Source organism: Solanum dulcamara, chromosome 7 (assembly GCF_947179165.1).
Source record: "Solanum dulcamara chromosome 7, daSolDulc1.2, whole genome shotgun sequence".
Classification (NCBI taxonomy): Eukaryota; Viridiplantae; Streptophyta; class Magnoliopsida; order Solanales; family Solanaceae; genus Solanum; species Solanum dulcamara.
The window spans coordinates 8,311,252-8,323,773 of NC_077243.1; the positions used below are offsets into that span (position 1 = coordinate 8,311,252).

At 38.5% G+C, this 12,522-nt stretch overlaps 1 protein-coding gene across 3 annotated transcripts; it reads right to left on the bottom strand.

The window, feature by feature from the left end:
• Nucleotides 1–890: 890 nt before the first annotated feature.
• On the bottom strand, nt 891–9,513 carry LOC129896702 (uncharacterized). 3 transcript variants are annotated; one of them, XR_008768025.1, is made up of 6 exons: nt 9,407–9,513; nt 8,843–9,262; nt 6,889–7,260; nt 2,198–6,609; nt 2,043–2,085; nt 891–1,466 (listed from the first exon to the last, which is right to left on the bottom strand). XR_008768025.1 is itself a non-coding variant. In XM_055972650.1 (5 exons), the coding sequence occupies exons 2-4, from the start codon at nt 8,981–8,983 to the stop codon at nt 2,233–2,235; spliced, it is 4,890 nt and encodes a 1,629-aa protein (XP_055828625.1). In that variant the 5' UTR covers nt 8,984–9,262; nt 9,407–9,513; the 3' UTR covers nt 891–1,466; nt 2,198–2,232. The 3 variants fall into 3 exon arrangements, 2 of the variants coding, with proteins under 2 accessions (XP_055828625.1, XP_055828626.1); XM_055972650.1 differs by lacking the exon at nt 2,043–2,085; XM_055972651.1 differs by lacking the exon at nt 891–1,466 and having other exon boundaries at nt 1,646–2,085.
• Nucleotides 9,514–12,522: the final 3,009 nt, after the last annotated feature.

Consider the following 12,522-nt stretch of genomic DNA (forward strand, 5'->3'; position numbering starts at 1 on the left):
ACTAGAGCGTGAATGAACAGTATTGTTTTTCATATTGCAATAGTACTGTAGTTGCACAAAATTAACTACGTCGACATTACTGTGGACTACATTTTTGGGTAGTGGTAAGGTTTCATGCCACTTACCATTATACATTTAAAGGACAGCACTAAAGCAACCTACAATATTGCGATTTGCTGCGCAGGCTTGCAGTAATTGGTCATATTCTAAATTTTGGCACCTTTGTGAACTCAGCAGAGTGGGTTTTGGCTTGCCCCTTTCTATCTCCTTTTCCATTCATTAGCGAATTGTCAAAGAAGCATGCTTAACACAGTCTTTTCCATTCATTAGCGAATTGTCAAAGAAGCATGCTTAACACAGCCTATAGCATAAAGGCATTCGAACTGCGTCTAACTAAATGTTGGGCAAGGGCCGTACTCGAATAGATTCGACGGTATGCCACAAGGACACCTACGCCCGCATCTATGGAACGCATATGCTCATCACGGCAATCATAAATCTTGGTACTTGAAACAAAGCAAATGAAAGTGACTCTCCTGGGCATATGATCAAGGAAACAGATAAAAAGGAATGCGATTTCTGTGATTAATTATACCTGCATAAAAGCACATATCAACTCTACACCAAACCAAACTGCAATATGTACATTAAATTACTCAGCCATTCACTTGATAATTTACAAAGCATCGCTTATGAGAGGGCCATCACAAGAAGCTAATACAACTGATCATCTATTATAGGAACAACAATCATCAAAATGTGAAAAAGATTATCCTTAAACCTCTGCCCAAAGCTCCACCAGTTTAATTTCAAGTGGGGGAAAATTGTCTTTTACTTGTTTTCAAGAACAGTTGGTTCGGAATAATAGCTTGAAAGTAAACAAGAACATCTCACCACCACCAATGAAAATATCATCTTTAACAAGAGTTCTATCATCTGTGAATGAGACTACAGCTAAAGTTAGAATGATTCAATTTATGGTACAATGGCAGCCACAACAACTAAAACTTGCCTGATGAAAGCATTAGTACCAAAATTTGGTGCCAACCCCTGTATACATATGTAATGGGCAAAAGGAGGACACAGAAATGCCAAGAACACGGGGATCAAAGAAAGATAATTAACAGCAAAGCACAAAGAAAGCTTTCCATTTGATTCAGTCTGGAACTCGACCTCCAATGTCAATAATTTGGACAAGGATAACATTGATTTATCCCCCCCGTCCCTGGGCATCAAAGATTTCAAGCTTTCCAACAGTTAAATATCTACAGAGGGAAAACTCATCTGCATCCACCCACAGAATATAGCTGACCAAAGTGCTTGCAAACCATGGGAATCCCTACTACACTGATACACTGAAGAGGTGGAGGTCGGAGACTCTGAACACATCACTTACCACCCACCCCTGCATGGGCATACCAGAAGCTGAGAGTCTGAGGAGTTGGCCAAAGTCCATCCACCACTAGCTGTGTAGAAAGGAAAATAAATAATGAAATGGGGTGTTAAAATGCAGCCACACCAAAATACACGCAAACATCTCCAAACTCAAAAAATAAACTGAAACTTTTTGATCCCCAAGAAAAGGAATGTAAGGGGCAACCAGTTTCCAAGGACAGGAAATAGCTCGGAGATGCAGGGAAAAAAGTTTTGAGCTATTAAAGGAGCTGCTTTCTTTTTCTCAGAGCAATTTCCTTTCACACTGGAAGGAGAGGAATTCAACGACCTACTGGAAATCAATTTTCAGGAGGGAGAGGAAATTAACAGTAATATGTCTTGATAATTAGAACAGAAGAACCAAACATTTCTAACTTCTAAGATATCTTTGTTCTTTCAAAATTAAATCAAACTAGAAAAAGGGATGCATGCTCCAGCAGAAAACCTTTAAAATGACCGTGCACAAAGGTGGAAGCAAGGAGTGACTTTTATTTTTATTTTATTTTTTCTGGGGTGGATGGGAGGTGACATATCCTTTTCATCGGGTTGTGTATCATAGTTTCTGCACAGGAATAGCAGCTCAAATGTATAAAAATCCACAAGCTTACAGTTTGAGGTACGCAATTTAATGCATGATGTCCTGGCGCTTCCCTACATAGAAATTGCACTCAAATGCTTAAACAATGTAGGAGGCACAGGTCACACACTCAAACCGTAAAGAGCTAAAAAGAATCTGCTGATTTAAAAATAAAAGATGTCTCACCTTTCAAAATCACCAGATTGCAGCTTTTCCTGATCTTAATGCCACGACTGCTTGAACCTGAAGCTCTCACTGTCCCATCCTCCCTCGGGCTCCTTCCTCTTCAGAACACCACCAGGTACAGCATACATCCTACCATGCTCCTCTGCTAATGCTTGAGAACCGGCAACAGAGAGTTGCCTTGACGTCAAAGAAACCGATTCTTCTCTCCCTTTCATGTCAACCACTCCAGGACCTGCATTAAGATCCAGGCCCTGCCTGCCCCATTTTCTATTGTGGTCCATGGTACCATTGCTGTTACTGTCGGAAAGGCCGACGACATATGGCCTTGGATATTGGGATGACACAGTGCCAACAGGACCCAGTAACTGTGAATTTACAGATGGCGTATAAATCCTTCCACCAGAGGAAGAATCAACGAAAGAGGTTGATCCAACTGAGAATGATGCAGAAGGAAGTGCAAAATTTGTTTCAAAAGGAAATACAGGATACTGGAAAGGGGAGGATTGGAAGGGCACAGCAGGAGATGATGACAATACCGAGCTCCGGTAAACATCTTGGGTGAAAGGAGAACCAGCAGGAGGACCCAAGATTCGCTGTGCACCAGTTGTGACCATTGGGAATGGCGGCTGCTCCACACGATCAGGTAAAATTGATGGAAGTGTCACAGTTGAATAAGTACTCCCAGGGGTAAACCAAGAAGAAAGGTTCCCCATTTCTGGATTGTTCAGTCTGAAGTTAGAAGCAGGTAGTTGGGAACGCATGTTTCCCTGGTGATTATCATGGAATAGAGACTGTTCTGCATTGGACTCATCAACACCAGGCCCATTATTTAAATCAAAGTCCCTTCTCACATCCCCAGTTGGCAAACCAATCGTTGATGCTTTGTAAGGAAAAGCAGCACTGTCCAATCTACAACTGCTACTCACAGAGCACTGTCCTGCATCACCAGGTTCATCAAGTCTATTTAAATCAAGATCAAGTCCTCCAGAACAACGAACAGCAGGAGAATCTATCACTTCGTTCTTCAATGAAGCACGATTAGTAATATGGTCCAAAGGAGATATCAACTCTAGAGCAGAATCTTGAAGATTTATGTCGTCGAAGGTTCTTTCATCTGGTACATTCAGGTCAATATCTAATTGAGGGCGACTGTGCTTGCTGGTAGAAGCTTCAGTATGAGATATGGTTGCAGAACTTAATGGCATATCAAGTGATTTTCTGGGCTCAGCTGGGCGAAATGCACTTGTGGCGGCAGAGCCTTTCCATCCGAACTCACCTTTGACCCTCAATAGCTCCTCAGGTGGAACAAACGGACCTTTGGCGGCGGCAACTACAGTAATGGAGGCAGGCAAACTACAGGAAACTGAGGATACAGCAAAAGGCAATGGGTTCATAATATGGACATTTGATAAACATCCAGGGCCTGTAAGGTTGATTGGATCCCCGTATTTCCCCTCATCAGAAATAAAACCTTCATTTAAGTCAAACTTCACCTTTGAAGTTGACTCTGGAGCAGCAGTAGAGACAAAAGAAGTCTCTACATTGGCAGATCCACAGTCCTTTGTTTTATCTGCTTCAACAGCAGAGAAGTTCAATTCTCTACATTCCCCATGCTTCTGTACTTCTGCATTTGAAAATCCAAGTCTATCTTTCTGATTAAGTAACAAGCCAGAGTTCTGCATAGCAACATCCTTCCTTTCAACACTATCTTCACCCTTCTGATTTCTTGTAGTTAAGTCGGTTTGAACACGGGCTTTATCCTCAACTGAAGCTTCAACATTTCCTTGATCGGATTTTGCCTTTGCAGACGGATTAGCAAGATCTACACTAGCTTCATCAGACCGTCCACCTCTGACTGTGGTGGGATCTCCACTTGAACCAGTCGGTAGGCGCTCTTCCTTGTCACTTCCCTCCATCTTTTCAGAATTTACCACAACAGAAGATGGTTTCATCTCAGTACTAGCAATGTTCAACACCCTGTTCACACCATTTTTATTCTCACTTTCAAATTCTGCTGGTTTCTGGTCTTCCAAGCTTGCAACTTTATTAGTGACCTTGTCTCCTAATACTGAAGTACCATCTCCACCTAATTTAGCATCTAGAGCACCAACTTTGACCTCACGGGACACCACCATTTCCTCATGGATTTGTTGGCTTAATTCACCATCAATTGCCTTCTCAGATACACTATGAGGTGAAGAAGCATACTTTTCCACCTTACCTGACTTCTCAGTGCTCTCCAACGTTTCTCCAGCTGTCTGTGAATCAGAGCAGGGAGAGTTGAACTGTTTATTGCATCCACCTGTCATTGTCTCTTGAGAGGGTGAAATGGAGACCTTTCTATCTCCAGGTAACTCCATTGCAGCACCCGTGGATGAAAGCAGTTTATCCTCGGACCATGAAGCACGAGCAGTAACGAGTTCCTCTCTATTACCATCATCATCATTTTTACGGTCACCAGCAGAGATATCACCAGCAGGTGACTTCGACTTAACATCATCAGCTGTGCAATCCTCTTCAGCAGCGGGGGTATTTCTTTGTGGAGAAACAAAAGGTGAAACCATGTTAGACTTGGACATTTCTTCAGCAGCCACACTGGCAAGGAGATTCATTCCAATAGCATCGCCCAGCAACATAGGCACGTTTGATTCTGAATATTTTACACAGCTCTCAATCAAAGCATTCATGGGGCTAAAAGAAGCTTCATGCAGCTTTCCAGACTTCGGTTCAATCCCTGATGTACAAGCAGCTCTAACTTCCGCTGATTTCCTGCTGTCATCAACAATCTTGCTTCGCTCCTCCTCTGGAACAGCAGCTGGTGATCCATTGCCATCGTCAGAACCGGTTAGTATATCTTTGAAATCATTGCTCTGCCATGATTCAGCATTTGCATCAAAATTTGATTGATATGCATCAGTCTTTTCCTTTAATGTTCGGTCAAATTGATCACTCTTTTCAGAAAGCGCAGGAGAAGAAGCACGGCTGCTCATGTTCGTAGGGTCCTCATATGATCCTCCACTGGCACTCTGTGCAGGACTGCGTCCCCTGTTAGATATCTTAACTATCAGTTTGTGACCAGTCCCCTCGAGAACTGGCACATCAATAGCTTTCTCACCACCCAATGCAGACTGCGGCAACTTTTCTGAAGTAGAATTCCTATGCGAACTTCTGCCTGCAGGACTCTCCTTTTGGCTTCCAGATACTGATGATCCAGGATACCCATTAACTGACTTCCGGTGACGAGAACCAGCAGTAGAGATCTTGATGCTGTTCATTGACACTGCAGTTGAACTCCTTCCATCCTCTTTCCCCGAGATCGTCTGACTGTGGTTGTGAGACTGGCTAGAACTGCTGCTCTTGTCTTCCCTAGCTAAAGGAACATCACAAGACCCACCGACCGAGACTCTGGGCTGACCCTCTTTTCCAAATGCGAGTGATGTTGCTGGTTTTGTTGAGCCTGGGGACAAGGACGCAGACTTTATAGTAGTCTCCCCTTGTGAAGTCTTTATCGAGGCCATTCTAGATGCAGAAAGCTGTGCAACTGCACTCTTTGTCACATCATTTGAACCACCAGGATTTTTGGCAATATTATGAGAAGCCTCAGGCAACCTTGATTTAGAAGGCCACGTGACAGCCTGATTTGAACCGGACTTGGCATCAATGATGTTCATCTCAGCTTCAACTCGTTTCTTCCACGTGTCAACTAGACTCCGTGCTTTCCTCTGTATTTCTGTGTTTTTATGCTGCCGCAAGTGATTGACAGACCTGCCAATATGGCACATCTGCAGTGCTTGAAGGTTCACGGGAAGCTTATCAAGAGCACGAAGCAAAACAAATAGAAATTCTTCAACCGATTTGTCACCATCTTTTGTATTACTAGATTCACCAATCCGCCCCTTATGAACATCTTGAAGCCACTCATCTAACACTGGTAGACCCCTTAACTGTACAAACCTAGTAAGACAGTCAAAATTTTCAGTTGCAGCTACAACACTTGCAAGCATTGAACGACTGATCAAATCCATTTTCTTCTCATTTCTATCTGGCTGCATGAGGTGAACTAGCTTCTCAACCCCTTCAGAGTTTATAAGCCCTCCTTTCTCCGTAATCTTAGAAATTTCAGATTTTAATATGCTTTCGGCTTTGATTTGACCAGAATCTATATCATCTGTTTTGATTGAACGTTCACGTTTAATTGACTCGGGCCCCTGATCTCCCCGCTCCCTTTTCTTTCCCTTAACGTGTGAAGGAAAAGAAGATACACTGCTTTGTACATTATCTGAACCTGGTTTCAATTGTGATGCTGACATGGAACCATTCATTGGTTTAGGAGAACGACCACCAGGTTGCACTGTTGTATGCATCTCTACTCGCGTCTTGTTTAATAGTTGACCTAGTTCTTCTTGTAGCTCCTGCAGAGGAGAAGTAGTGTTGTATGAGTGAAACGTGACCAAGACAATCAAGAAAATAAAAGCATGAAAAGTGTGCAATTTCTCCTTTCTCCTAGCATCTTAGACATCACCCAAAAGCCTTCTATGTTTGTTTATGAAAACAGATCCACTAATGATATAAAAAAAAGGATATCTCTTTCTGTTCAACCTTCAACCCCTAACTCTCTTCTTTGCTTGAGATAAATAATCTTCAACAGTTTAGCATAGGGAAACCAGAACTATCAAGCAATAATAACCTACTTTGATGTAATCTTGATCAGTTAACCACCATAAACACTCGTTTGAAATATCATAAACACGCCGGCAGATAAATGAGGATATCCCTGTTGGAAGTTCAGCACCTTTAGAAAGGAATGCAACTTTACACGGATGCAGTAGTGATGCAGCAGGTGTCTCATCCCTATGAAAGGAATAAAAGATCTCGTTGGGTGCGGCTTCCGGAAGGATGCCCTTGCCAAGCTTAAGCTCAGCAGGTCGATAAAGCCAATTAACACCTAACTGCAGGTTATTGTCTTCACTCAACTTTAACCTTCGGATTATTCCAATGAAAGGAGGGGAATCGTGAGGTGGTTTGAACAAAGCACAATCACCCACACTAACTTTGCGACCATCCTGCAAAGAAGGAACAAAATTTTCATTTTCACCAAGTAAAGATGATTAAATTAATAATGAAACAAAGCAATAAATTCACATAAGTAGAAGCAGCTAATAAATGAACTCGTACGCAATAGAGAAAGACAATAGCGAGAGCTCCCAGCAAATCAGGGGGACTAGAGAGGAATGGGGAAAGTTGTCATCCACATCTTCCCCATTTTATATGACAACTTGCAGTTACGTACCGACGTAAGTTATTTTTGGCAATTTTATTTTATTTTTTAAAACTTGTAATACTGTATTTTGGCAATTTCTTTTTGATATGGTAACAATATTTTGGCAATTTTATTTCAAAATACTTCATTAAGTACAACCGATAGTATCAACAATCGGTGCAAAATATGGTAAATAGACGAGTTTGAAGTGACTTTACAATTTACTGCTTGCCTCATTTAAACATCCAAAAACACTCAGATAAAGTGAATCCAAGAACGACATACAATCATGTAGCTAATCTAAAATGATAAAAAAATTGTCCCCTACTTAGTAATCCGCTATCTGTGTTGCTTCCCAATGAGCTATCTCTAACAACAAAAATTTCTCCACACAATATACACATGCTTTGACACGGTAACTTTGGTTGCTTCAAATTTTTTATCTGGTGAGCTCCTCGTCTCAATCACTTTCTTTCCTTGTGAAAACAACGGAAATGGCAGACTATTTATTGCCAAATCTTCACTTGGATACAATCTACTCTGTGACCGCACCCATCGCTGTTGCAAGACGTGATGTGAGAGAGAGTATATTGGACATCTTTTATCATTTCCAATAATTTGCATCAACAAGAATAGCAATAAGTAGGAGACTTCATGTTGGGCCCCAAAGTCCTCAGGCGCATTGATAAAAATCTTTGGAAGAGCTATTTGCTAGAAAAAGGAAAGAAGAATTTCTGAAACTCTCCTGTGGACCCGAACGCAGAACTTGAACAAGCAACAAAAACTTTACCTTGCTGTAAATGTCAAATTTAAATAAATGCAGAAGATACAACATTATCATTCAACATGAGAAAGTAAGAAGCAAATCAAGTCCCACATAATCATGTCCTATTTCCACATACGAAGTACCACATTATGGACCTCACCAAAACCAGAACAAGCTACTCATGAATTTCGAATGCAAATGATGGATTATATGATAATATCCAACCATGCAACGCCAGAACAATCTTAGCTGGTAGAATAATGAGATCTAAACAATTTCCAGCCCAAGATACAAAGACAACCAATTCCCAGAAAACTTGAGATGGAAAAATATACAAGAAAACTCCCGGCAAAGGAGAGCCAAGGACATATACTTGATCAGTACTGCTGGAGATCAGCCTGCAACCTGAACCGGGCTTGGACAATACTATAGATAAAGGTAACAAAAGCAAAGTGCCAATATAAAGAGAAGAAATGGAAGTAATTATCTTTGTGAGAGAAGGAGAAACATAAGAAATTAATAAGAATACACAGTGCAGGCGCAATCAAAACAAACGGAAAAGAAATCAGGCAGTAGGAGAAATTAAAGAAAAAATCGGAAAAACCCACCAAGGCAATACCTTGCAGAACGAATCAGCGGTAATAGTGGAAACAACAGAAGAATCACCGACGGCTACAGTCGTCGTGGTCGTAACCGGCATGTGCTGACCACAAGTCGAGCGTCGACAAAGTTCACCTTCCCTTTGTCCCTTCCCATGCATAATACAAATCGACTGGCATCTTCCCCAATTATTTCAGCACCTTTTCTAGCCAGTCCAGCCTCAAACATCAATTATTCAATCCAATTCAATCCCCAGACAATTGACAACAATATCAATCTATTCCACCAAAACCCTAGAAAAATCCCCAATTTTTCTCCAAGCCCCAAACAACCCTAGAAATCCCAAATTCACAAAACGCAAAGTCCTCGATCGCGCTAATATCGTCAGATACCTAACCTCCTTAACTCAATTCCAAGGGCACCGGGTCAATTCTCCGATCTGCAAGCCATCAAATTAAAGCTCAAAAATTCTAGATCCAATTAATTCAATACATACACGCAGAAATACAAATGAATATATACACATAAACATAGAGAAAGAACAACATACACATATCGCGAGAGAGAGAAAACAAGAACAAACCTTCGTAAATTTTACGACCTAGACGAGTGAGAGAAATGTGGTTTTTTTAGAGAGAGAAAAAACTGTGGCCGAAGAGGAAAAGATTATAATGTATAAATATAATTTATTTAGTGTAAATAAATAAAGCAATGTGTGTGTTTTTCTACGTGCGTGTGTATGAGAGAGAGAAAGAAAAAAGAAAATTAAACAAACAACAAAATTAATAAAAGTAAAGAAAATCAAAAAAGAGAAAATGATGTCCCAGACGGCAAAGGGAAAGTTGTACTTTGTTGGGGATTATAGAGAGAGAAAGAAAAGAACGGGCAGAACGGGCAGGACATTGATAACATCACCCACATAACATTTTAGGTACAAATTTTAGTGAAAACAAAAAATATTAGGCAATTTTTTTTATTTATTTTGATTTTAATAAATAAAGTTATTTAATATATGTTATTATTGAAAGATGATAAATTAATTAAGATATGTTAAAGTTGACTCATTCATCACGATCATAATTTTTTTTTAAAAAAAGGTGAGATGTTGAATGTGACTGTGACTAAACTAAGGTTTTAAGGGTCGGATTTTGACCGATTTAAGGATGTAAGTAACGTAAATCATTTGACTTTGTTTTTCCTATAAATCATTTTTCTCTCTCTCTGTGTCTCTTTTTCTGTGGGAATTTTTAATGGTATTGGGTTCATAACATACCCACTTATTTGTTCTGTTCTCATACGCATGTGGTTGGTTGATTCACTGGGTCAGTTTCCCCCATGGTTCAGTAGGGGCCAATGTGAGAGTTTATTGTTTGATTGAGGGTTGATTTGGAGTTTTCAAGAAACTAAAGGGTCCTTTTTGTTTTAAAGTGATATGCAAGTAAAGGGTAAAAGGGCATATATAGCATTAAGGTTGTCTTCTGATGTACCAACACTTCATATGAAGTATGTTTTCTGAGCCATTCCTAGTATTTCCTTCCCACTCTGCTGCCCAAAATTTGGCGCAGAAAATTTTGCAAGAAAATTAATAAATGTAGTTGTTACATTCAATGAGGCTGGACTTTGTTGTTACTATGGAATTACATTAATGGTGTAAAAAAATTATATAGTCGTTATATAATTTAAACTGCGATATCTTATTTATAATTATTTTTAAAATAATTTAATTATGTTGGCGATCTTTAATCGATGAGTACATGTTTCATCATTTGTGATATTTATAATCCTTAGAAATGAAGTTCAATAGCAATGGGGATGTGTAGTTCATCACGTGCAATCATCAATGTTTCAAACTTGGTGTCCAATCAATCATTTTAGATATATGTTCTTCAATAATGTTAGAACTTGCAAGCTATAAGGATTGTGAAAAGAATTAAGAGAAATTTCATGTTTTTTCCTCTAGTCAAATTTTAATACGCTTCTCTTTTGGGGGTATTTTATTTTTTACACTATCGATATATAGTAATTATAAAGTATAATTGTACTAATTCTTCACAATTTCATTTCTTTTATCTTTTCCCCTTGTTTTCTGGTCTTCTTGTGCCTTCATATTGTAGTATCTATTCTATAGCGGCACTTCACAAATTTATAGTTTTGATAAATTCAATATTTTGATAGTTTCTCCTATATATGTCATGAATATTTTTTAGACAGACATTTTAAGAATTATTATATTTAATAGACATCAAAGGATTGTTTACTAATGAATGCATAATATACTATTTCAAAGTAACAGATATCATCATAGACGCTATCCAAGTACAGTAAATTTCATTTTGTTTATATATATTATGTTATCCATTGCACCCAAAAAATCCATTATTAAGGCATTGTGTAATCATCCATTGACTCATCCACCCAACAATATAGTCCCACAACGTTAAATTGCCATATTTTGTTGTACATTTGATAAATTTCCATTATGCTTCCTCCCTTTTAATTTTTTTTTTGTCACACATCCCATCATCAAATTTTTTATGTTGCTATCATGTCACGTGTGTGGGTATTATCATTGACATTAGGTGAAAAGGAAAAAAGAATTAATTGTTTTAAATGAGATTAATCTTCGATTGTACTTGTTTGCAACAGATTTTAAAGTGATAGAAAATTAATCAATCATATATAAAATTTAAAGAAACATAATTTAATTATTAAAGGTGCGGGTACAAATCTGTTTATTCCTTGATTCTTTTATTCATGATTCGAGGGTCGTTAGTGGCGTATTTCATTTCTCGAACTACGTGAATACCAAAGAAATTATGGGATATTCGAGATGTGTTTTCAAGGGAATATAATACCCTTTATATAGACATGAATTAGGATTTAGGGTAGAGTAGCCTTCAAGAAGCCCTGAAATAGAACTCGTCTGGTAGAGCCTTACAAAATTTCAATTTCCACAATATTTTCTAAATGTATTATATATTTATAAAATATGAAATCCACAGACATACAATTTCATCCCATGAGTGTAATGACATTTGCCACTTCTTTTAATTATAATTACTTTACTGTTAGTTAGAGAACAAGTGTTTTACCCCCCCCCCCCCCACCCCCACCCCCCTAATATGACGATGTTATAACAAAATAAGATATAAATCAAACGTAAGATTATGTTCGGATAGTTATTACACTTTCTATTTTTTCTAGAGATTTAATTAAAATGAAGATGAACATAACATGACAAACATGTAATACACACTCACAATTATTAGTATTAGAAACTACAACGTATACGAACTAAAATCATATGAGACGTGTCTACCATAAAATAATTCTTTTAAAGTTAGAGAGCAAATTAATAATTGTGCTTTCAAGGTTCAAATTTAAGCATTGGATCCATATTCTCCCTCAAAAAATACTACTATTAATGCAAATTCTCGAGGCATATGTTAAAAAAGAATGGTAGTGTGAAGTTTCACTACTATTTATCCAGCATTTCAAATATTAACTAATCTAAAGTTCGGTTAATTAAAATAAAGTTTAGCACTATATATTGCATGAATCTCATAAACCCACGATATTACTATAATCAAGAGAACCTTTAAGTTTACGTTCTTGTTAAGTATGTCTTAGGCTAATTAATGAACTTGTAACAGGCACAGTATACACTTTTTCCTCATTCTTAAAATGTGTTCAAATTAT